The sequence below is a fragment of the Carcharhinus amblyrhynchos genome, chromosome 7, assembly GCF_965287045.1.
Source record: "Carcharhinus amblyrhynchos chromosome 7, sCarAmb.v2.hapA, whole genome shotgun sequence".
Classification (NCBI taxonomy): Eukaryota; Metazoa; Chordata; class Chondrichthyes; order Carcharhiniformes; family Carcharhinidae; genus Carcharhinus; species Carcharhinus amblyrhynchos.
Window position 1 is genome coordinate 61,862,208 of NC_137330.1, and position 25,966 is coordinate 61,888,173.

General features: G+C 42.4%; 1 protein-coding gene across 21 annotated transcripts in view; it reads left to right on the forward strand.

The window, feature by feature from the left end:
* epb41l2 (erythrocyte membrane protein band 4.1 like 2) overlaps positions 1-25,966 on the forward strand; it is a 170,782-nt gene that overhangs the window by 80,116 nt on the left and 64,700 nt on the right. For 20 of the 21 annotated variants that reach the window (XM_080192443.1, XM_080192452.1, XM_080192457.1 and 17 more), the window contains 2 exons: positions 543-785; positions 25,302-25,406. In XM_080192443.1, the coding sequence (XP_080048569.1) occupies positions 543-785; positions 25,302-25,406 (348 nt within the window). The remainder of the gene's footprint in view (positions 1-542; positions 786-25,301; positions 25,407-25,966) is intronic. The other variant, XM_080192451.1, reaches the window with a different exon arrangement.

A 25,966-nucleotide genomic window follows, 5' to 3' on the forward strand; every position in this document is an offset into this window, starting at 1 on the left:
AATATCCAACGAGAAACTTCATTGAATTCACCAAGTATTGAAAGCCAACAAAATCTTAATCACAATAAGAGTGCAAGGAACAGATTTGGGCAATTGATTTTGCAGGAGCAAGTGTGACAGAATGACTTAATAGACAAGACTTTTAACATGTTATAAATCTGGCCTCCTGACTTCCTGTAACATTGCCCACAAGGGATTATATTCTTTTGTAGGGTGGTAGTTTTGCATGATATTCCTTACTGCAGTTGAGGCAATAAGCCTATAATTCCGTAGAAACTTGCACCACTACAGGCCAACGGTGTGTGGTTACAGAAATCAATGAAAAACAATGCTGATTGCCGATATTCCTGATGACGTTTGACTTCCATGCTGCTGCTGCTTCAGACTTGCAGAATGAAACTTAGATTCAGTATAGATGCAGGAATAGAAAATGTAAATACTTCTGACCTTGTAAACAGGCAAACATTTTTGAATTAATCGATTCAAATGATTATATTTTGAAGCTCACTGAAATAAATTCAAACTTGAATTTACTTTTGCAGCCAGTTAAAGAAGAGGAAAAGATTGTCAAATCCTTGGAAGAGGATGCAGATGTAAATAATGCGGAGGTGAACAATGCTGACGTGCTGACAGAGGAGATAAAGGAGGGAAGTAATAAAGGCGAAGAGCTTCGGAAAGATGAAGATGTAAGCAAAAAATCCCCTCTGAAAATCCCCAAGAAGATTAAAATTGCGCACTGCAAGGTACTTATGTTGGATGGTTCAGAATCCACCTATGAACTTGAGGTAAGGAGAATTTTATTTAATGTGAATATGACATTAAACAAAAGGATTATGTGACTATTACTGACAGCAAAAACAGAAACTGCTGGAGAAACTCAGCAGGTCCACAGATCACATCTGTGGAGAGAAAATAGAGCTAACGTTCCGAGTCTGGATGACCCTTTATCAGCCCTGAACAAGAGTCATCCAAACTTGAAACAGTCGAGTTTCTCTCTCCATAGATGCTGTCAGATCTGCTGAGTTTCTCTAGCACTTGCTGTTTTTTTCAGATTCTAGCATTTGTAGTGTTTTGGCTTTATATTACTGATGACATATGTACTTCGTTTGAATGTTATATGACTGGATTATTAGAGTACAGAATACCTACTCCTGATGAGAAGTTATTTAATATGCTCACTTCCAAGTTATCCTGGAATGTGAGAAATAAGCTATTTAAAAGCTTTGAACTGGAACTCGTGGCAGTATTTTCAGTGGAAATGGACAAGTAGACTTTTATCATGTTGAAGTAGTTAAATGCCCAGTGATTTTATGGAAAGGCTGGTTGAAGCAAAACTTAGTACCTGAACAGGTTTATGATGCAGTTGGTCTTTTTAAGTCTGCACTCGTAAATTGTAGATAACTTTGCAAGTGTCTGAGTACAAAGTATACAGAAGGACTGTGGCCAGTGATTAATTTATTGGACATTAGTTAGACAGACAAATGTTTCAAGGGGAGGGGAACTGTTTTCCCAGAAAATATTATTAAAATGGAGTTTAAAGGGCAATGGAAAAGTTCCAAATTAATCGTATTAAGGCCAAAACAAATCGACATTCTAAAGTTAATGATGTAGAAATTTTGAGGACGATATCCTTTTATACTGCACCATTGCATTGTTGTTCTTAAACTTAAGTCGTAAAATATTGTGAAGAGATTAGTTGTTGAGGCATTATCATGTGTGAGTAACCACTGATTATCATTGCAGTGGTTGTTCTGCTCTTGCTTATGATGTTGAAAAGCATGTCAGTAGTTGACAGAGTTGTATCTTTAGTAAATTGCTGTCAATCCTCTTTTTGTCTATTCGAAAATCAACCTTTGAAGTTTTTAAAATTTGGTCAACTGACAATTTTATTGCTTTTGCCTCCAAAATGAAGGAACTAAGCACAGAGAGGGTGGAAAAGATGAAAATGTTTAAGATACAAAGAAGATAAGCATGGTGTACATTAGTTATTAAACCAAAAAGACTGGCCAAATATTCGTTGCTCTGTAAAGATAAAAGAACAATGAATAAAACCTGAAGCATTGAAACTGTACACTGGATGTTAGTACATCGCTCCTGTGATTATGACCCAGGTGTTGCAATTAAAAGGAACGGTGAGGCTATCAGTGCCAACTGTTATTAAGGAACAAATCAGATAGCAACTTCCTGGCAAAGCACGTGGAAATCATAACGTTGTTTTCTGAGGTGCCCAATACTCTTAACCATTGCGCTATAAAGTATTTCGCCGAAGGCATGGCATTGAAATATGCTGGCAAGCTTGAAGTTGCTCCACTTGCATGCTGACATTTAAAATGGCAATTCTGATTGCTACTTAAATTTTTTTTAAGTTATATCCAATCAAAGTCCAATTCAAAGTCTCAAAAAATGAGACAATACAGTTACAAGCTGACGAGACAGGCTGGCCTCTTCCTGTTTTGAGCTTGATCTACATGATCCAAGCTGATAGGAGCAAGCTTTGCATCCCCTCCATGTTTGATCTCATTTGCATCTTAGCCAAAAGGCGTAGATGCCGTTTTAAAAAATTGCTTCAACTGAAGCCTCAATGTAACCGCGTTGACTTCTATCAAGTGCAGGATAGCAAAACTACGCTTGATCTTAGCCAAAAGGCCAAGAAGCTACTCACTTAAAAACCTTTTATATTTCAAAAATATAGAACATAGAACATTACAGCACAGTACAGGCCCTTCGGCCCTCAATGTTGTGCCGAGCTACGTCCAATCCCAAGATCAAGCTATCCCCTCCCTATAATCCTGGAGTGCTCCATGTGCCTATCCAGTAACCGTTTGAAAGTTCCTAAAGTGTCTGACTCCGCTATCATAGCAGGCAGTCTATTCCACACCCTAACCACTCTCTGGATGAAGAAACTACCTCGGACATCCCTCCTATATCTCCCACCATGAACCTTATACTTATGTCCCCTAGTAACAGCTACATCCACACGGGAAATAGTCCCTGCACGTCCACTCTATCAATCCCTCTCATCATCTTATAAACCTCTAAGTCGTCTCTCGTTGTCCTCCGCTCTGAAGAGAAAAGCCCCAGCTCCCTCAACCTTTCTTCATGAGACCCACCCTCCAAACCAGGCAGCATCCTGGTAAATCTCCTCTGCACTCTCTCCAGTGCTTCCACATCCTCCTTATTATGAGGTGACCAGAACTGTACATAATATTCCAAATGTGGTCTCACCAACGTCCGGTCTAGTTGCAGCATAACCCCACGACTCTTAAAACCCCCTGTTAATAAATGCTAACATACTATGAGCCTTCTTCGCGGCTCTGTCCACTTGAGTGGCAACCTTCAGAGATCTGTGGATATGAACCCCAAGATCTCTCTGTTCCTCCACATTCCTTAGAGGGCACAGCCTCAAAATAAAGGGGGGGGCAGTTTAGAATAGAGTTGAGGAGGAACTTCTTCACTCAAAGAGTGGTGAATCTCTGGAATTCTCTGCCCATTGAAGTAGTGAAGGCTACCTCGCTGAATATATTTAAGTCACGGGTAGGCAGATTTCTGATAGACAAGGGAATTAAGGGTTATGGGGACAAAGCGGGAAAGTAGAACTGATCCACTTCAAATCAGCCATGACCTTATTTAATGGCGGGGCAGGCTCGAAGGGCTAGATGGCCTACTCCTGCTCCTATTTCTTATGTTCTTATGTAACCCTGCTGTTGACCCTGTAATCCGCATTCACGTTTGTCTTACCAAAATGAATCACCTCACACTTATCAGGGTTATACTTTTTCATAAATATTCTGAAATAAACCATTACTTCCAGTCATTACAAACAGCACAAAATCAGTCATATTTACAATTTCCTTAACTTCCTTAAAATTTTGCAGTGCTCAGTTCCAAGATATTTCGTATATTACAGTTCAGTTCTTCGACAAACTATATAGATTTGTCATATTTCACTGTGGGCTGTTTTTACAGGTTGCACATAGTTACATAGCCCGAGGGTTTTTTTTACATTCACTGGCCCCTCGGTCTTCCTTGAAAGGCTTTAAAGAGTGGCCTTTCCCCGTTGTGTGTTTGCTGCAGCTGCTCCGAGCTTGAGTGTGTCCCTCAGCACAAAGACCTAGATCTTGAAATGTGCCAGTCTACGTGACTTCAGTCGAGGACAGATCTTTGCACTGGAAGATCAGCAAGTTTCGGGTGGATGAAAGAGCGTCCTCCACTGAGTTGATGACCCTCCAGCAGTAGTTGATATCTGTCTTGGTGTGCGTCCCTGGAAACAGCCTAAAGAGCACAGAGTCCTCCATCACAGAGATATTAAGGATGAACTTTGACAAATATCATTGCATCTCACTCCAGACCTCCTTTGCAAAGACATGCTCCATAAGGAGGTGTGTGACCATCTCATCACCCCTGTAGCCCCTTCGAGGTGTTGAGACCTTGGGCGTGCTTGAAGGATCTGACGGGAAGTGCCCTTCTCACCACCAGCACCAGGTCTTAGTGCTTGTTTGAAAGTTCTGGTGATGAGGCATTCAGCCAAATGACACTGACAGTCTGCTCAAGGAACCATCCAACAGGATCCACCATCTCCTTTCTCCTCATGGCCTCGAGGACAGTAACGCTGACTACTGCTTGATCTCCATCAAAGGTGTAATTCTGGACAAATTTCTCCACAAAAGACAGGTGCTGCGGTACGGTCCAACTACTTGGAGCATTCTGTGGCAGCTTGGCTAGACTCATCCTCCACAACACTCGGGACAGTTAAAACCTCAAAGTAGTGGCCCTTGGTGTCAGCGTACTGAGGATGTACACACAGCTTGATGCAGCCACACACAAAAGTGACCATCAGGATGAGGGTGGCATTGGGAACATTTCTCCCTCCATTCTCCAGAGATTTATGCATCATTTCCCTCCAGCCACGATCCATCTTAGATTTCCAGATAAATTTGAAGATGGCTCAGGTGACTGCTGCTGTGCAGGATTTGGGAATTGGCCAGACTTGTACTACAAAACAAACAGTACCTCATACTGGATGACTAGGTTTTTGCCGGTGATAGGGAGCATTGCTTCCACAAACCCACAAGCATTTGGCAATGCGCTGTTCCCAATTTTTGGCACATGGTCCCACCACTCCAAACCAAACCCCAGTACCTTAAGGTAGTCTGCCCTGGCAGTGGAGGGGACAAAGGATCGGTCGGCCTAGTTCCCGAAGAATATGGCTTCGCTCTTGCCCCAGGTGACTTTGGCTCCCAAGGCCAGTTTGAACTGCTCACAGACTTGGAGGACTTTGAACAGATGACAGGTCCGAGCAGAAGACTGCCACGTCATCCAAATACAGGGAGGCTTTGACCAATGTTCCTCTGCTACCTGGGATGGTAACTCGTTTAATGACAGGGTCCTTTCTGATGGACTCAGCAAAGGGTTTGATGCAACACACAAAAAGGACGGAGGAGAGAGCGCAACTCTGCCTGACTGCAGATCTGATCTGAAAGCTATCTGATTGCCACCCATTGAGACTTGCTACTGATGTCTATGCAGAGCAGTTGGATTCAATTGCGTATTCCCTCCCCAAAATCTATTTTGGAGAGCACATCCATCATGTAGGTGTGAAATTCTGTCAAACGCCCTCTCCTGGTCTAGGCTGATGAATTTTTAAAACTAGCGGCACGGTAGCACAGTGGTTAGCATTGCTGCTTCACAGCTGCAGGGACCTGGGTTCGATTCCTGGCTTGGGTCACTGTCTGCGGAGTTTGCACATTTTCCTTGTGTCTGCGTGGACTTCCTCTGGGTGCTCCAGTTTCCTCCCACAGTCCAAAGATGTGCAGGTTAGGTAGGTTGGCTGTGCTAAAATTGCCCCTTAATGTTCTGAGATGTGTAGGTTAGAGAGATTAGTGGGTAATTATTTAGGTATATGAGGTTAGGGCCTGGATGGGATTGTGGTCAGTGCAGACTCGATTGGCCAAATGGCCTCTCTGTACTGTAGGGTTTTTAATGTTTCTGGTCAAAATTGTGTTAAGTATTGCTCTGAAAAACAGTTGTCAGTATAACTCACTTAAGTCATGCTAGAAACTAAGTATAATCACACGCAGGACCCTGTCCTTTGCAGACAAAAGGAACATGACCACGCATTGTGTCTTTTTCAACTAAACAGAAGACTAGGAAACAGCCATTCCATGGTTCATTCATAAGAACATAAGAACATAAGAAATAGGAGCAGGAGTAGGCCATCTAGCCCTTCGAGCCTGCCCCGCCATTCAATAAGATCATGGCTGATCTGTCGTGGCTCAGTTCCACTTTCCCGCCCTCTCCCCATAACCCTTAATCCCCTCTCTTATCAAGAACCCATCAACCCGCTTCTTAAAAATATTTAGCGAGGCAGCCTCCACCACTTCAACGGGCAGAGAATTCCAGAGATTCACCACCCTTTGAGTGAAGAAGTTCCTCCTCAACTCCGTTCTAAACCGCCTCCCCTTTATCTTGAGGCTGTGCCCCCTAGTCCTACTGTCTTTTTTTGAGCGGGAAGAGTCTCTCCACCTCTATCCTATCCATCCCATTCATCATCTTATACGTCTCAATGAGATCTCGCCTCATTCTTCTAAACTCTAACGAGTACAAGCCTAGTTTATTCAGCCTCTCCTCATAGCTCAACCCCCTCAACTCCGGTATCAGCCTAGTAAACCTCCTCTGCACTCCCTCCAAGGCCAAAATATCCTTGCACAGGTGCGGCGCCCAAAACTGCACACAGTACTCCAGCTGCGGCCTCACCAATGCCCTATACAGCTGCAGCAAGACCTCCCTACTTTTATATTCAATCCCCCTCGCTATGAAGGCCAGCATCCCATTCGCCTTCCTGACCACCTGCTGCACCTGCAAGCTGGGTTTTTGCGACTCATGCACAAGGACCCCGAGGTCCCTCTGCACCGTCACCTGCTGCAGTTTTTCGCCACGTAAGTAATAGTCCTTCCTACCATTCTTCCTACCAAAGTGGACCACCTCACACTTGCCAACATTAAATTCCATTTGCCATTTCCTGGCCCATTCGCCCAGCCTATCTAGATCCTTCTGCAGACTCTCCACACCCTCCGCACAATTTGCCTTTCCGTTCCCCAGGGCAATAATACCTTTACCAGTCTGAGTTGACCTGCCCAATTTGGATAAAGCTGGCCAGGTAACTGCTTCATGTTGTATTCTCCATGGCAACCCCTCCACCAGTCAGAATCCACTTGCCAATCAATCACACATCTAGCATGAATTGTTTTCCCATTACAGTTGCGAGCTACCTTAATAAGTGCATGGCAAAAGTGCATCTTATTTTTCAGCAATACTAAACTTGGATATATCAGTCATTATAAAGTTTTTCATATATTAAGAAACTATTAATCAATGAAAGCATTTAGTTAAATTCATTAGTAGCCAAATACTTCTGAGAAAATCCCAGCAGACACATTTTGCTTGAAAATGTGATTGAATTACATTATAGCTGCCCTCAGTTTTAACTAATAAATGGAAGGTAGAGGATAGTTTCATACAAGACTTTTATTCGTTAGCTTAACACTTAATAGCTTATATACTTGTACAGTTCTTTGTTATGTTGATGGGCTGTGATGGTGATTTCCTGAAATGAAAACATAAGCCTGGATGCATAATAGGTCTGTTGAAATTAAATCTGTGCAATTGGAGGACCCAAACAAGTTTACCAGTGTACACCTTCAACAAAGGCAATCCATTCATTCTATATTTGAACCCTCGATTTATAATGCCTTATAATTTAGAGAGGGTATTTATTTATTGATGTTGAATAATTATGCTGAATTGGATAATGTTCCTTTGTGTGTTGAAGTTTGTGTGTAAAGATCTTTTGGAATTGATTTCAACAAGTAGAATCAGTGAATCTTGTATAAGTAGCATGTTTTCTCCTGTACGTTTAAAAGTGTCTGAGAATTTAATGACAAACTCTGCCAAACATGTAATATAAATCTTTCGATATGGAAGAAGAGAATTCACAGCTGTTGTATCTGATCCTTAGGCAAACAAATTAAAACGAGCAGCTTCTGATGTAATGTAGGAAGTAAAAACATGGATCTTTTCTTGGACATGTGGACATGGAGTCGCATTGAATATTTTAGATTCAATGGATGTAGAGGCTTATAAAATAGAAAGTGAGGTTTAGAGGATCTATCCCTCAAACGGTTAGTTGAGTGCAATTTAATGCCTAGTATACTAAAAAACAACTTAAATTTAAATAGCTCCTTTGATGAAGTAAAGCACAAGGCTTCACAGCAGTTATCAGCAAAATTTGACACTGAACCAATTTAGAAGCCAAGAAGCCAATTTATGTTGTTATGTTCTTATGTAACCACATAGAATGACAAATACACAGTTAAATTTAGCGTAGTTATAGAAAACAGTGAAGGTACAACAGGAATAAAAGTTCTAATTTGAGCAAAGACAGGTTTTACGTAGCTTCAAAGTGATCTAGTGAAAGTGGACTGGCTGCAGCTACTTGAAGAAAAATCAGTGACAGACCAGAGGGCAGCATTCAAAAGGGAAAGTCTACAGGCACACACTGTAAACATGCCTCCAAAAGAAAAGGGGTAATACTGCAATAAAAGGAGAAATTGCTGAATAAACTCAGGTCATAGAGTCGTAGAGGCTTACAGCATGGAAATAGGCCCTTCGGCACAACATATCCTTGCCGCCCTTTCTTTTTTAAAACCCCTAAGCTAGTTCCGGTTGCCCATATCCCTCCATAACCATCGTACCCATGTAACTATCTGATTTTTAAAAGACAAAAGTGTACCTGCCTCTGGCAGCTTGTTCCAGACACTCACCACCCTCTGTGTGAAACAGTTGCCCCTCTGGACACTTTTGTATCTCTCCCCTCTCACCTTAAACCAATGCCCTCTAGTTTTGACTCCCCTACCTTTGGGAAAAGATATTGACTATCTAGCTGATCTGTGCCCCTCATTATTTTGTAAACCTTTATAAGGTCACCCCTCAGCCTCTTGCGCTCCAGAGAAAAAAAAATCCCAGTCTATCCAGCCTATCCTTATAGCTCAATCCATCAAGTCCCGGTAGCATCCTAGTAAATGTTTTCTGCACTCTTTCTAGTTTAATAATATCCTTCCTATAAAAGGGCAATCAGAATTGCACACAGTATGCCAAATGTGGCCATACCAATGTCTTGTACAACTTCAACAAGACCTCCTAACTCCTGTATTCAATGTTCTGACCGTTGAAACCAAGCATGCTGAATGCCGCCTTCACCACCGTGTCCACATGTAGCTTCACTTTCAAGGAGCTGTGAGCACGTAACCCTAGATCCCTTTGTTTTGTAACTCTCCCCAACGCCCTACCATTAACTGAGTAAGTCCTGTCCTGATTTGGTGTACCAAAATGCATCACCTCTCATTTGTCTAAATTAAACTCCATCTGCTATTCGTCAGCCCACTGGGGCAATTGATCAAGATCCCATTGCAATTGGAGATAACTTTCTTCACTATCCACTATGCTACCAATCTTGGTGTCATCTGCAAACTTACTAACTATGCCTCCTATATTCTCATCCATATCATTAATATACATGACAAATAACAGTGGACCCAGCACTCACCCCTGAGGCACACTACTTGTCACAGGCCCCCAGTTTGAAAAATAACCCTCCACAACCACCCTCTGGCTTTTGCCAAGAAGCCACTTTTGTATCCATTTAGATATCTCACCCTGAATCCCATGAGATTTAACCTCACACAACGACCTACTATGCAGTACCTTGTCAAAGGCCTTGCTAAAGTCCATGTAGACAACGTCAACTGCACTGCCCTCATCTACCTTCTTGGTTACCCCTTCAAAAAACTCAGTCAAATTTGTGAGACATGATTTTCCGCTCACAAAGCCATGCTGACTGTCCCTAATCAGTCCTTGTGTCTCTAAATGCCTGTAGATCCTGTATTTCAAAATACCTTCCAACAGTTTACCCACCATGGATGTGAGGCTCACTGGCCTGTAGTTCCCAGGCTTTTCCCTGCAGCCCTTTTTAAACAAAGGCACAACATTTTCCACTCTCCAATCTTCAGGCACCTCACCCGTGACTATTGATGATTCAAATATCTTGGCTAAGGGACCCGCAATTTCCTCCCTAGCCTCCCACAATGCCCTGGGATACACCACCAGGTTCCAGGGATTTATCGACCTTGATGCGCTTTAAGACTTTGAGCACCACCTCCTTTGTAATATGTACACTGCTCAAGACATCACTATTTATTTTCCCATGTTCCCTAACATCCATGCTTTTCTCAATAGTAAATACTGATGAGAAATATTCATTTAGGATCTCACCTATCTCTTGTGGATCCACACGTAGATGACCTTGTTGATCCTTAAGAGGCCCTACTTCCTCCCTAGTTACTCTTTCGTCCTTTATGTATTTGTAGAAGCTCTTTGGATTTCCCTTTGCCTTATTTGCCGAAACAGTCTCATGTCTCCTTTTTGCCCTCCTGATTTCTCTCTTAACTATACTGATACATCACCTAAACACCAAGGGATTCACTTGATCCCAGCTGCCTATGCATGTCATGTGCCTCTTTCTCAATATCCTTGCCTCAATATTCTGAGTCATCCAGGATTCCCTACTTCTGCCAGCCTTGCCCGTCACTTTAAGAGGAATGTGTTTACCCTGAACCCTGGTTAACACACTTTTGAAAGCATGCTACTTGTCAGATGTCCCTTTGCCTTCCCACAGACTCCCCTAATTAACTTTTGAAAGTTCCTGCCTGAAACCATCAAAATTGACCTTGCCCCAATTTAGAATTTTAACTTTGGGCCAGACCTATCATTCTCCATAGCTGTCTTAAAACCAATAGAATTATGGTCACTGGTCCCAAAGTGATCGCTCACTAACACTTCTGTCACCTGCCCTTCCTTATTCCTCAAGAGGAGGTCAAGTTTTGCCCCCTCTCTAGTTGGGCCATCCACATACTGAATGAGAATACACTCAACAAAATTCTCTCCATCCACCCCTTTAATACTATGGCTGTCCTAGTCAATGTTGGAAAAGTTTAAAATCTCTGACTATTACCAGCCTTTTTTTTCTGGAGCTATCTGTTATCTTACATATTTGCTCCTCAATTTGCCACCAAATATTTGGGGACCTATAGTACAAACCCTATCAGTGTGATTTCCCCCTTCTTATTTCTTAGTTCTACCCATAGACTCAATGGCCAAACCCTCGCATATATCCCCTCTCAGTACGGCTGTGAAGCTTTCCCTAATCAAAAGTACAACTCCCCCCCCCACCCCCCCCTCACCTCCTGTTCTATCGTTCCTATAGCATCTATGTTGTTCGTCCATCGTCCTTGATGAGGACCTTGATACCATTACTCATTTTGAGGCTGGTTGCTGTGTCCAAAGATGACTGATCAGGCCAATTCGGGCACGGAGTGTCCTGGCACGGAGTGTCCTGGCACATATTGGACAGACTTGTGTCGACACTGTAGTTGTTGCACTGGTGGCTCTGGACTTGTGCAGCTCGTGCGTAAGTTGTGCTTCAGCAATACACCTTGCTTCATGAGCTTGACAGCCTTTGTGGATGAGGCAGTGCCAGGTAGGGTGGTTTTGTGCCAGCGTTTCCCAGGTGGTCATGTCAATGTCAAGCAACTTCAAGGAGGCTTTGAGTGTGTCTTTGAAACATTTCTTCTGCCCTCCATGTGAGTGTTTTCCAGCAGAGTGTTCCCCAAAAAGGAGCTGCTTGGGTATGTGGTTGTCTGACATACGGATGACATGACCTGCCCACCGGGTCTGATGACTCAGTCATCATCAGTGTGGACTGATGGTAGACTTGCTCCAGAGAGAACTTCAGTGTCTGGTACCTTGTCTTGCCATCTGATGCATAATATTCTGCAAAGACAAGTCATGTGGAAATGATTGAGCTGTCTTGCATGCCTTCGATACACAGTCCACGTTTCACAGGCATACAAGAAGGTAGTGAGTATCATGGCGCTGTAGACCTTCAGTTTTGTTGCTGGGCTGATTCCTTGACGTTTCCATACAGTGGAGCGCAGTCTACCAAAAGCAGAACTTGGCTTTGCTATTCTGCAGTTAACTTCTGCATCAATCATCACTGCTTGGGAGAGGGTGCTGCCAAGATAAGTGAACTGAGCCATTGCCGGTAGTTTCTGCCCTTTGATTGTATTATGGGTTTTGTGTACGGTGCATGAGGAGCAGGCTGGTGCATGACTTCGGTCATTTTAATGTTGATGGTGAGTCCAAAGTTGTCACAAGCCGTGGAAAATTCGTTCATACTGACTTGCATCTCTGGCTCTGAGCCAGCATACAGGGCACAGTCATCGGCAAAGAGGAAATCTCTCAGAACAGTCTCCTTCACTTTGGTAATAGCTTGAAGTCTCCTCAGGTTGAAAAGCTTCCCATCCACTCTGTACTTGAGGCTGATTCCAGCAACACTGTCTCTGGAATTCTCTGCCCGTTGAAGTGGTGGAGGCTACCTCGCTAAATATTTTTAAGACGCGGGTTGATGGGTTTTTGATAAGCGAGGGGATTAAGGGTTATGGGGAGAGGGTGGGAATGTGGAACTGAGCCACGACAGATCAGCCATGATCTTATTGAATGGCGGGGCAGGCTCGAAGGGCCAGATGGCCTACTCCTGCTCCTATTTCTTATGTTCTTATGAAGGCATGAGGCTCTGCATCAGACCCAAGAGGCGACCACAAGGGAGCAAGGTTATGAAAAGAATCAATGCGGCCAAGCTAAAGAACCCCAGCATAGCTTCAGCACTGGCTGAAGACTTAGAAATCATGCATGCTGACCTACACTTTGCAGGCTGCGCTGAGGACGACTGGGAATGCTTCAGGGATGCTATCCATACACCTGCGCTGAAGATGCTCGGGCTCTCCACCCGCAAGCAGCATGATTGGTTTGATGAGGAGATATAGGCTCTACTTGTTGAAAAGCACCGTCTTCATCAGGTCTGTCAGAACGACCCATTTTCAGCTGCCAAGAAAAATGCTTTTACCAGTGCTCGCAGGACAGTCCAGAATAAACTGTGTAAAATGCAGGATGCCTGACTAAGCACCAAGGCAGATGAAATACAGGGATATGCTGACAGAAATGACTTGAAATGGTTCTATGAAGCCCTCAACACTATGGACCTCGATCTTTTGGGAGTTTCCCCCCCTCCTGAGTACAGATGGTACAACTCTCATTACAGAAGGCTCAGATCCTGCAGAGATGGGCTGAACACATTGAAGCCGTCCTCAACCGACCGTCATCTATTAACGATGAAGCAATAGACAGGATTCCCCAGGTTGATATCAGTAGTGCCATGGATGACCCACCGGTAGTAACCAAAGTCATGAAAGCTGTCAGCCAGCTATCCAGTGGCAAAGCCCCAGGGGTAGATGCCATACCCGCAGAGATCTATCAAGCTACTGGTTCTGCACTTATCGAGAAGCTCACCGAGTTGTTCCAGTCCTTTTGGAAGCAAGGATCCATTCCTCAGGAACTTAAAGACGCTTCCATCGTACACCTCTACAAGAGGAAGGGCAAAGTATGCGACAACCACTGAGGAATCTGCTGCTCTCCATCACAGGAAAAACCCTCGCAAGAGTCCTGCTAAATCGTCTGGTCACTCATCCGGAGCTGGGCCTGCTTCCAGAGTCAGTGTGGCATCCGCAAAGGTTGTGGGACCACTGACATGATTTTTGCTGCATGCCAACTTCAGAAGAAGTGTCAGGAGCAGAATCGCGAGTTCTACACAACCTTTGTTGACCTCATGAAAGCCTTTGATACTGTTAAGCCGACAAGGCCTGTGGAGGATCATGTCAAAGTTCGGCTGCCCCCCCCAGATTCATTCAGATGGTACGCCAGTTCCATGATGGCCAGAATACTGGATAGTGGAGAATCCTCTGAGGCATTCCCAGTCCCCAATGGCGTCGAACAGGGCTGTGTGCTTGCACCCATACTGTTCAGCATAATGTTTATAGCATCTATACCCTGGAACATTGAGCTGCCAGTTCTGTCTCTCCCTTAGCCATATTTCAGTAATTACTATAATATCCCAGTCCCACCTATCTATCCATGCCCTGAGTTCATCTGCTTTGCCCTGTCAGGTCTCTTGCATTAAAATAAATACAGTTTAATCTGGACTTCCCTTGCTCTCTGCCTTGCTTTTACCTGATCTGTCTGGTGCTAGAATTACTGACACTGCCTTTACTACTTAATGTGCTCTTTAACTTCTGTGCTGCCCTCACACTTCTCTTCTGTCTCCCTTCTGCTTTGGATTCTACGCCCTGCCAAACTAGTTTAAACCTTCCCGAATGGCTCTAGAAAATCTCCCGGCCAGGGTGCTAGTCCCCCTCCAGTTCAGATGTAACCCATCCCTCTTGAACAGGTCAGCCCTTCCCCAGAAAAGATCACAATGATCCAAAAATCTAAATCCCTGCCCCCTGTACTAGCTCTGAAGCCAGGCATTCATCTGCCTAATCCTCCTATTCATACTCACTAGCATGTGGCAGTAGTAGTAGCCCTGAAATTACTACCTTCGAGGTCCTGCACTTCAGCCTTCTGCCTAACTCGCTCTATATTCACATTTCAGGACCTCATCTCTTTTCCTACCAGTGTAGTTGGTAACAATATGTACAAAGACTTCTGGCTGCTCACGCTCCCTCTTAAGAATGTCCTGCAATCGCTCAGGGAAGTCCTTGACCCTGCAATGGGGAGGCAACACACCATCCTGGAGTCTTGACTGTGGCCACAGAAATGCCTGTCTGTGCCTCTAACTAGCGAGTCCCCTAGTACAACTGCTTGCTTGCTCTTTGCTTGACCCTGCCCCATAGTAGAACCAGCTGCTGGTGGTATCTCCCACTGACAGGCTATCTCCCTCAACAGTATCCAAAACGATATACCTGTTTGAAAGGGGAATAGGCACAGGAGACTGCTGCACTACCTGCCTGCCTCTCCTGGCGGTCACCCATCTACCTGCCTGAATCTGTGGTGTAACAACCTCCCTGGAACTAATGTCTATCACACTCTGTGCCTCCTGTATACTCTGCAGTGCATCCACCTGCTGCTCCAACTGAACGATGCGGTCTGTGAGGAACTGCAACTGGATGCATTTCCTGCAGATAAAGTTGTCAGGGAGACTAGATTGCTCCCTAATTGCCCACATCTGGCAGGAGGAGCATGCCACTGCCCTAGCTGCCATATTGCCCGTGTACAGGTCTGGCAGAAACTTGAGAGAGTAACAGTTAATGTTTTGCATCCCTATCACTCTTATTCAAAGCTAAAGGGAGGGGGAAATGTAATGGATTTTTTGCAGTTAGAGAAGGAATGGAAGGGATTGAGTAAGTAGAGCAAAACAAGATCAGTACGAGGTGTGAGTTTGGAGAGATTGCACAAAGATGTTGAGGGCACAAGATGAAGTGTTAAGGGCTATACAAGGTGCTGATAGTGGCATAAAAGGTAAGATGGCAGCATGTGTTAATGGAAGAACAAAAGTCAGTGCTCAGTGAAAACAAAAGTGAAGAATGAGTGATTGAGTTTGCATTAGGACTAAAAAATCTTTGGGTTTAAGGTAGAGGAGAAGGTTCACAATCTGAAGTTGAAGAACTCAATGATGAGTCCAGTAGGCTGTAATGTGCCTAATCAGAAGATGGAAGTGTTATTCCTCCAATGAGTTGAAGCTTCACTTCACAAGAATGTTGTTAGGGCTTGAAAATCTCAGTTATGAAGAAAGATTGGATCAAGTGGGATTTTTTTCCTTAGGTTGAGGGGTGACCTGATTTGTGGTGGTAAAAGATTGAGGGCCCTGGATACTCTGTGTCCTCTTATGGAAATGTCAAGAACCAGGGGACATAGAGTTAAGGTGATTGACAGAATGTTTATAGTGGACGGGAGGAAAAGCTTCACCAATAGATGGTAAGTGTTTGGAATTTGCTGCCTGGTTTGTGGTGGAGGCAAAATCTTCATCTTATTTAAAAAGTACCTGGATTTGTACCTAAAGTACTGTAATCTACAATGCTATGGATCAGGTCTGGAAGGTGCACTTAAAATGGGCACTTTGTTTCTTATTTTTTCAGTTGGTGCAGACATGGTGGGCTGAGTGCTTCTATCTATGCCATACCTTCTCTATGATTCTGTTCGCCAGATGGACAACAGCTTAGTCGAATTGTTTTTAAGGAATGTGTCAGAGGAAGAGAGTGAGGCAGAGAGGGTAGGTTAGAAATTCCAGAGCTCAGGATGTCACATTTACAAATTGCACAGCGAAGAAAATCAGGGTGCGTAAGTGATCAAAATTAGAGGAACACAGATCTCAGGACGGTTACAGAACTGAAGGTGATCAGAGATATTACTATCAATCATTTTAGCTATAGGTAGTTAAACTCTGAATCTTCCTTCATAATTTAGTGCTTCAAGTACTGAATCCCTGTTACCCCATTCTGAACTCTAGCCTTAGAAATCAATGTCATTTTCAAGATAGGGTGCCCACAATGCGTTCAGTTGTCTAAATGAGACATCAGAAATAATCTGCACCAGAACCGAAAGTTGTTTTAAAAAAAAATCTTTTAGATGCATTCCATGATTAGCCTTGATACTATTTTCGTAAAGACTGGATTAATTGTGCATACCCTCAATTGATCACAAATAGCTCACTTTTTCCGATTTCAGATTTACTGATGAGCATGGCTTCATTATGTATAGATTTGCTTCCTATTCCAATGTGCAACCTTATTCTTTCACCATGAAATCTATCTGCTGCTCTTTAGATCACCAGTTAATTTAGTTAGTATAATTTAGTAAAGAATGTGGAAGCAGGAGTTAAAGTTCATGTGGAACATTGTCATAGTTGAATCAAACAAGGGTGGTATAATTAGATGTTTCAGCAGCATCCTTCACTCTGCATCTGGCTGAACGATGTATTTTAAATAGAGTAGAATTAAAAGTCAGCATTTGTATGTGTGGAACCAAGTTTCTGTTGAAGAGCCTTACCTGCCAGCGGCAAATGACAATTAAAAAATAATGCACTAGCTAAGTTTTTTTTTTGTGTGGGGTCATTGACAAGACGTAACAGTCCTGTAAAAGCTCATAATATTATCCAGTGGTACGTGAGGTCTTAGGTTAAACTATGGAATAAAATGCATCCTTATGTAATCTCTCACTATTCATGGGTTTCTCTAGCCCATGCCCTTGCAGCATGCAGAGGACTACTTTCTTCATCTCTTCTTGTGCTATTCATCATAATCACTTTAATAAATTTTTTGAAACATTGCACCTGTAATTTCAAACCTACCTGCAGGGGCTTTATTGTTCAACTTTGCTTATTATCACTTATTTATGCTCATTGTTCAGAAGGCCAGCCTTATTTTATCAAATTCTTCTAACTCCTTATCAGGCTATTGAAGTATAGGATGATTCACTGAAGTGCCTCTGTTCATGGATTTTGTTTCCAATGAAATGCAATTTAGCAACTTGCAACATTATTCTAATCCTCCACCTATTCCAAGCTTTAATAATATCAATTATCTGCCTCACAATTTTATGCATATTTCTAACAGTCTATGAATTATTGAAGACGAAACCTAATGCATAGCATTCGAAAGAGTTAGAAAAGGTAGGACTGTACAATCACTTTTTGTGCTTGCCTAATACAACTAGGATGCCACATCAGGCATTTTGTTTGGGTAGGTTGAAGAAAAGGCTATTATTTCTAATATAGTTGAGGATATAAGTGTTCAACTATCTATACCATGCATCTGATCAGATTAAGGAATAGACTCAACACATTCAACATGGTGATATTATTAGGAATATTTCTAAAAAGCTGGGATGCAAAGTCAGGTAGTGAAATATAAACTTACAGAGACCATGCTGATGTGTTGCATTGGTATGTTTAAAATTTTGCAATGTTTAATTCTGTTAGCCAGACTTCAGAAGAAAGCTACAGAGTATGGCAACAGGGTATTTATGAGCTATTGGAGAAGATTGAAGAATCATAAATTTTATAATTTCATGTGGAAAAGTAAAGTTGAGATTGGAGATTATATAACTCTTTCAGAGTTACATAAAGGCTACCTCTTGAGTCTTCATGGATTTAACTCTGCTGTATTTAGCTTAACGTGAATCTCTTTTGGGAAAGGCGCACTCTCTCGTACTGGCTTCTGCAACTGTGTACTGGATGAATGGCTTCTATTATTTTACCTGTGTATATAGTAAATTTGGAAAAAAGTCAGTCCAGCCGATAGTAACCCTTTGTAACTGAAGGAATCTCAAAGACTATTTCATTTGACCTCATCTGATTGTCGTGGGCTTAATCAAAGACTATTGGTGGCTAATGGTTTGTTTTGTCTGTCACTGAGACTACTCATTCTTGTTGGAATAAAGTACCTTTGTCTAGCAAGCTATCTCCAAAAGGTTTAATGGGTATAATAATCAACATTTTGAATATTTTAAGCTTTGTTTTTACATACTTCACCAACAACTTGTATTTATATGGAGCCTTTATCAGTATGAGATATCCCAAGGCTCTTCATTGCAGGAAGATTATATAAAAAAAAGTTTGACCAAGCCACATGAAGAAATATTGTGTCAGATGACCACACATTTGGTCAGAGGTAAATTTCCAGGAATATCTTAAAGGAAGAAAATGGGATAGAAAGGGGAGAGATGTCGTGAGAGTATTCCAAAAATTGGAGCCTAAGCAGATAAGAAACAGCCACCAATAGTGAAGTAATTAAAATCCAGGATATTTGAGGCCAGAATTAGGGGAACACCGATATCTAGGAGAGTTGTAGAGCTGGAGAAGATTAGAGATAGGGAAGGGTGATACAATGCAAGGATTTAAAAACAAAGGAGAATCTTAAAATCAAGATGTTGCTCAATCACTAACCAACGTAGGTCAGCAAGCACATGGATGTTAGGGGAGTGCAACTTGCTGCACATTAAGGCATTGGCAAAAGAGTTTTGAATTACCTCAAGTTTGTGGAGGGCAGAATGTGGGAAATCAACAGGAATGCATTGGAATATCAAGTTTACAGATAACGAAGGCACAAATGAGGTTTCAGCAGCAGATGAGTTAAGATGCTGCTGATGTTAGGTGATATTACAAAAGTGGAAACAGCCTTAGTAATGGCCTGGATATGAGATTGGAAACTCAGCTTTGGATCAGATGTGATGCCAGGTTTATGAACAGACTGGATTCACCTTGACTGTTGCCAGGGAGAGAGATGGTGTTGGGACATGCATACAAAAGAGATGGTGACAAGTCTGCTCTAAATTAGATTTGTGATGTCTAGCGCTAAGAATCTAAACCTACTTTCTGAAAAATATTCTTCATTTTGAAATAAAAAACTCTGCAAAGAGAGCCAATGAAAGGAATGGGCTTGTTCCAAAAACTACTTCAAAGTTGGTGTGTATTTTGGACTGTCCTCAGCTACTTGAGGGTAGTGTTCCATTTAATCTTGCGAAGACTAGTAAAATGTATGGGGAAAGGGAGTGTATTTTAGAAATCAGCAGGGGCCACCATAAAGTCGATTGAAAAGGGAAAAATAGGATGAGGGTAGATAGCCAGGAAGATAAAAACAGATTTTGGGTATTTAAAAGGAACAATGTAGCTAAAGTAAACATTGGTCCCTTGGAGGAAGCATCAAGAGTACTTTGGGGAATGAGATGTCTAGGTTCACAACAGAAGATGCAAATTTATTACCAGAAATAGAGAGCAACTATGTGGGGTCAATAAGAGAGAGGAACTTCATAATTGATATGAGAAAAAATAATGGAGAGACTTGAGGAATTAAAATTGGACAAACCCTGAGGTTCCAGTGACCTCCATCCTACAATTCTAAAAGACATAGCTGCAAAGTTAGATGTACTGTTTATGATTTTCCCAAGTTCTCTGGATTTTATAATGCCTCAATTCATTGCAAGTTAATAAATGTAGCTCCACTATTCAGGAAAGAAGAAAGAGAGAAAACAGGGAATTGAAGGCTCCATAGTCTGATACCGATCGTTGGAAATTGCTAGGATCTCTGATTGAGGAAGACTTAACTATACATTCAGAAAATTGTAATCTGGTCAGACAAGTTCAGTATGGTTTTACAAAATGGAAATTTCGTTTGACAAATTTAGTAGAATTTTTTTGAAGGTGCAGCTAGATAAAGATGCAGTCTTCTTGGACTTCCAGAGGCCATTCTGTATGGTGCCATGCATAATGTTTATACGTAGAATAAGGGGTATTGGATTTTTGGATAATATGTTAGTATTGATAAAGGATTGGTTAATGGACAGGAACCAAAGATTAGGGATAAATGTAGCTGAAACTAGTGCAGTGCAGTAATGATAAATGACTTAGATCCATTACATTTGATCTCTTCTACATTTGCTGACACTGCACCTTGTAGATCATAAACACAACAGCTATGGTGCGCCCATGGTAAAAAGAGTTAATGTTTAAGGTGGTAGAAGTGTGAAAATCAAGCAAGTTTTTTGCTGAGTTTCTTCTGCACTCATCTAGATAAATGGATAGTATTCAGTTACACTCTTGACTTGTTTCTTATGGATAATGGAAAGCTTTGGGGGAGTACAGACGTAAGACAATTTTTCAATGTGGCAGCAGGTAATAGCGCCAATAGTTGTCAGTGAAATGCAAAAAGAGGAAGGAGGCAAGACCTAAGTAGGATTGGCACAAAGAATGTCTCACCCCATGGAAGGCAGGCATAAGTAAGACCCATAGTGTCCAAATATGTGCAGGAAAATGTAGAGGGCCATTATACTGTTCTTGTGGGAATAGAGATGTAGAGGGATTGGCTATTCAGGGTGTCAAGCCTAGAAACTGTTGAATTGATGGAGGGTAAGGAAAGAGACTAGATAACGAGAAAAAGAAAGTAGTTATAGAGCAAGAACAAGCTGAAACACTTCGGGTCTATCAGGCTAGTCCTGTTTATGGGTCTTAGGAAGGAGTTAAAAGTTGAATGTATAGTGTTGGGAAAGGTTGGACGGTGCATCAGTGACAGTATATAAAACAATGACTTCACCTTGTATGATGGATTTTGGTTTGGTGAGGCACAAGGAGGTGTCAGAACTGTTCAGCCTCTGCAATTTGGAGGACAATTCAATCAGCAACAATAACAGTTTGTAGGCAGTTTTATAGACGGTGGACTAGATTTAATGTTTGTGGCAGTGAACCCATCCATCTGCTGTCTTAGTCTCAGTTCCAGTTCATAAGAACATAAGAAATAGGAGCAGGAGTAGGCCATCTGGCCCTTCGAGCCTGCCCCGCCATTCAATAAGATCATGGCTGATCTGTCGTGGCTCAGTTCCACTTTCCCGCCCTCTCCCCATAACCCTTAATCCCCTCTCTTATCAAAAACCCATCAACCCGCTTCTTAAAAATATTTAGCGAGGCAGCCTCCACCACTTCAACGGGCAGAGAATTCCAGAGATTCACCACCCTTTGAGTGAAGAAGTTCCTCCTCAACTCCGTTCTGAACCGCCCCCCCTTTATCTTGAGGCTGTGCCCCCTAGTCCTACTGTCTTTTTTGAGCGGGAAGAGTCTTTCCACCTCTATCCTATCCATCCCATTCATCATCTTATACGTCTCAATGAGATCTCCCCTCATTCTTCTAAACTCTAACGAGTACAAGCCTAGTTTATTCAGCCTCTCCTCATAGCTCAACCCCCTCAACTCCGGTATCAGCCTAGTAAACCTCCTCTGCACTCCCTCCAGGGCCAAAATATCCTTGCGCAGGTGCGGCGCCCAAAACTGCACACAGTACTCCAGCTGCGGCCTCACCAATGCCCTATACAGCTGCAGCAAGACCTCCCTACTTTTATATTCAGTCCCCCTCGCTATGAAGGCCAGCATCCCATTCGCCTTCCTGACCACCTGCTGCACTTGCAGGCTGGGTTTTTGCGACTCATGCACAAGGACCCCGAGGTCCCTCTGCACCGTCGCCTGCTGCAGTTTTTCGCCACGTAAGTAATAGTCCTTCCTACCATTCTTCCTACCAAAGTGGACCACCTCACACTTGCCAACATTAAATTCCATTTGCCATTTCCTGGCCCATTCGCCCAGCCTATCTAGATCTTTCTGCAGACTCTCCACACCCTCCGCACAATTTGCCTTTCCCCCAATCTTGGTGTCATCAGCAAATTTCGACACCCTACACTCGGTTCCCTCCTCCAGATCATCTATATAAATGGTAAATAGCTGAGGCCCCAGCACCGACCCCTGGGGCACCCCACTAGTCACCAACCGCCAATCCGAATAGCACCCATTGACCCCCACTCTCTGCCTCCTATTTGACAACCAATCCTCTATCCACGCTAACACCCTACCCCCAACTCCATGTCCTCTGACCTTCTGCAGTAACCTCTTGTGAGGTACCTTATCAAACGCCTTCTGAAAATCCAGAAAGACCACATCCACCGGCTCTCCTCTATCCACCGCCCTAGACACATCCTCATAGAACTCCAGTAAATTTGTCAGACACGACTTCCCTTTAATGAAACCGTGTTGCGTCTGCCCTATCAAGCAATTCCCTTCAAGATGCCTCGCAATTTAGTTCCTGCAGGCTGGGTGTCCTACTCTAGCTGTAATCAGAGTTTGGCACGGTTAATAATTATCAAGAATGGTGCAGGGGTGCACTGCCCTATCTGCACTTTAGATAGGAGGAGGGCTGCTATCTAAATAAGTGAAAGTGCTGGAAAGACTGTCAAACTCGAAATTTATTGAGTTGGGGTCATATGAGGATGAAGCTGGGTCGTAGTTAAGGACTATTTGATAGCAAACCCTACAATCAGATTGAAAGCCAAAAAAAATGTACAGTACATCTTGATTATAGAGCTCGTTGGCATTGATGTCATCCTAGTCAGTCACATGGAAACTCAGGGTCATGAACTATCTCTCCCTGACTATAAGCATTAAGAAAACTATGGTTACAGGCAGGTTACCACATCTTTGCTCCTAATCACATGGAAACACTGGGCTAGAAGTGGTTAGCAAATCCTGCTATCTTTGATTCATAGTTGCAGACAATCTGATTCTTGATGCAGAACTTGATGCTCACGTGGAAAGTAGCAATCACCTTTGACAGATTCACAAGACTTGTATGGAAAAACATCAAAAACACACTTAAGACCAAGGTGCTGGTTTGAGGCCTGTCTTGTCAGCACCATGCATGGCTGTGAAATGTGGGTGACTGACAGTTATCAAGAAAGGAAGCTCAACAGCTTTCATCTTTGTGGTGCATTCTGGGCATATTATGTAAAATAAAATCACAAATGCAATACTCTCTGATGCAACTCCAAGGATGTTAGCGCTCATAAAGCAGGCTCCAGAATGTTCTCCAATTTGAAGAAGATCACATTCCTCAGGATTTTCTGTGTGGTGAGGTAGCTAGAGCCAGAGTAGTTTGTGGCGGCACAGTGGTTAGCACTGCTGCCTCACAGTGCCAGGGACTCTGGTTCGAGTCCTGGTGTGGGTCACTGTCTGTGTGGAGTCTGCACATTCTCCCGCTGTCTGAGTTTCTTCTGGGTGTTCCAGTTTCCTCCCATAGTCCAAAAGAGGCGCTGGTTGGGTGCCATGTTAAATAGCCCCTCTGTGTACCAAAGCAAGTGCCAGAGTGTGGCAACTAGTGGATTTTCATAATAACTTAATTGCAATGCTAACATAAGCCTACCTGTGACTAATAAATAAATAAACTAAATAAAATAAACTAAAAAGTCCAGTATGATACCAAAAGCACTGCTTCAAGGTGTTGTAATCTTGAGGAAAAAACTGCCCCACCTGATCTGTCAATCACTTATTCCCCCAACAATTCCAATAAGGCTCCAAACTCTAAAGACTGCATTTGACCCAATCATTTTGACCATGGCTGATCATCGAATTCAATATTCTGATTTCCCCTCTTTCCCCCACATATACCTTGATCCCTTTAGCCCCAAGAGGTATATCTAATTTCTTCTTAAATCAGACAACTTTTTGGCCTCAACTACTTTGTGGTGGTGAATTCCACACATTCACCACCCTCTGGGTGAAGAAATTTCTCCTCCCCTCAGTTCTAAAAGGTTTACCCCTAATCCTCATGATGGACTTGCCATCCCAGGATTTTTTTTTGTGTAGTACAACAGTTTTATTTTACACTTGTATCTAAATATCTTTAGTTGGAATCGATTCCAGAATCTGTTTTAAGCATCATCTACAGTGGCAAGTGCATCCCCTCTCTTGGTGTTTCACATGTAGATAACCTGTGCCCTGTGTTTGCACACCAGCTTGATCATACCCCTTGCAAGCAGCTCCTGCAGGGCAGCCCCAGCCAGAGAACCTCTGATCTTTAGTCTTTCAGAGACGGTTGCAGGCATGATGAGTTTGTAGTTTGGGATCTCTTTCAACAGTTTATTGGCTCTGGTAAACCTTTGCTGTGCTCGCTGTACAGTAAGGACATCATTCTTCGGATAAGGACACCAGAATTGCACATGATGCACCAGGATGGCCCTATACATATGCAACAAAACATCCCTATCCCTTTACTCAAATTATCTCACCATGAAGGCTTGCATGTCATTTGCCATCTTTATGTCCACTGTACCTGCGTGCTTACTTTCACTGACTGATACACGAGGACACCAAGGTGTTGCTGAGTATTCACCTCTTTTAATTTACACCCATTCAAGTAATAATCTGTCTTCCTATTATTGCTACCAAAGTGGATAACCTCACATTTATCCACGTTATACTGCATCTACTATGCATATGCCCACATACTCAGCCTGAAGCATCTCTACATCCTACTCACAGATCACCCTTCCACCCAACTTTGTATCATCTGGGGTCCTAGCACAGATCCCTGCAGAACCCCACTAGTCACTGACTGCCAATCAGAAAAAGACCTATTTATACCAACAGTCTCTAATCTCTTGTATCCATACAAGACATTAGAGATGGTAATGTGCAAGCAACAAACTGGAAAAAGCAGACATTTGCTTTGAGTAGGTGGCTAGTGTTGAAGAAACATAATTTTTGAAGGATATGGAAGTTTGTTGGACTTCGAGTTTCACATTCAGTTATGTTGTTAAATATAATTTAAGCATAACTTCAATTATCAAGCACAAATATTTATCATCATTTGAAAATTAATTCCTTTCTCAGACCTTGTTCAATTATTTTTCAATGATGTTTTGCTCGTACTACAAATAAGATGAAATTAATCATCCGTTTTAAGATGAAACATTATTTTGAATTTTTTATTATTTATTTTGCATGTTAAGGCTAAAATCTAAATTTGTCTGTGGCTTATATTTTTCAGAAACGTGCCAAGGGCTATATACTGTTTGACAAGGTATGTGAGCAAATCAACCTGTTGGAAAGGGATTATTTTGGTCTCACTTTTCAGGATGCTGCAGATGAAAAGGTAAATTGAAATAAAGCTCTACACATCTTATTCCTAACAGTTAAAATGGGAAGGTTTCCAAATGCAAGTAAAATATATTGAACCAACGGCAAGAAACCAAAAACCTTTGCCAAAACATTTAATGTTCTCACTTTTTCCTTGTACCATATAATTTTAAAGCATGGTATTATTGCTGTAACTTGCAAACACATTTTAAGTATCCAAAGAGGGAGCAAAGGTTGACCATAGAAGTTTGCAAGGAACAGAACTGCACAAATTGGTAAATTAGCACATTATTTCAGATCTATGGTACACAGTTCAATGTGCAAAGCCCAATTTAAGATTGATGTGAAGAAGTTTTTCAGCATAAGTATGATCCATCTTGGAATAGGTTTATAATAGTTAAGGATCAGGAAGGCTATCCTAGTTCATCTATTCAGAAAATAATCTCCGTTTCCTTGACAATGAGTATTTTGTTAAATGATTCAAAGCTTTTGTCCTGCTCTACCCCCTGATGTATGCTATTGTATAATTGGCCAGCATCATTCATTGAATCAGCAGTGTCCTACCTTTCTATGCAC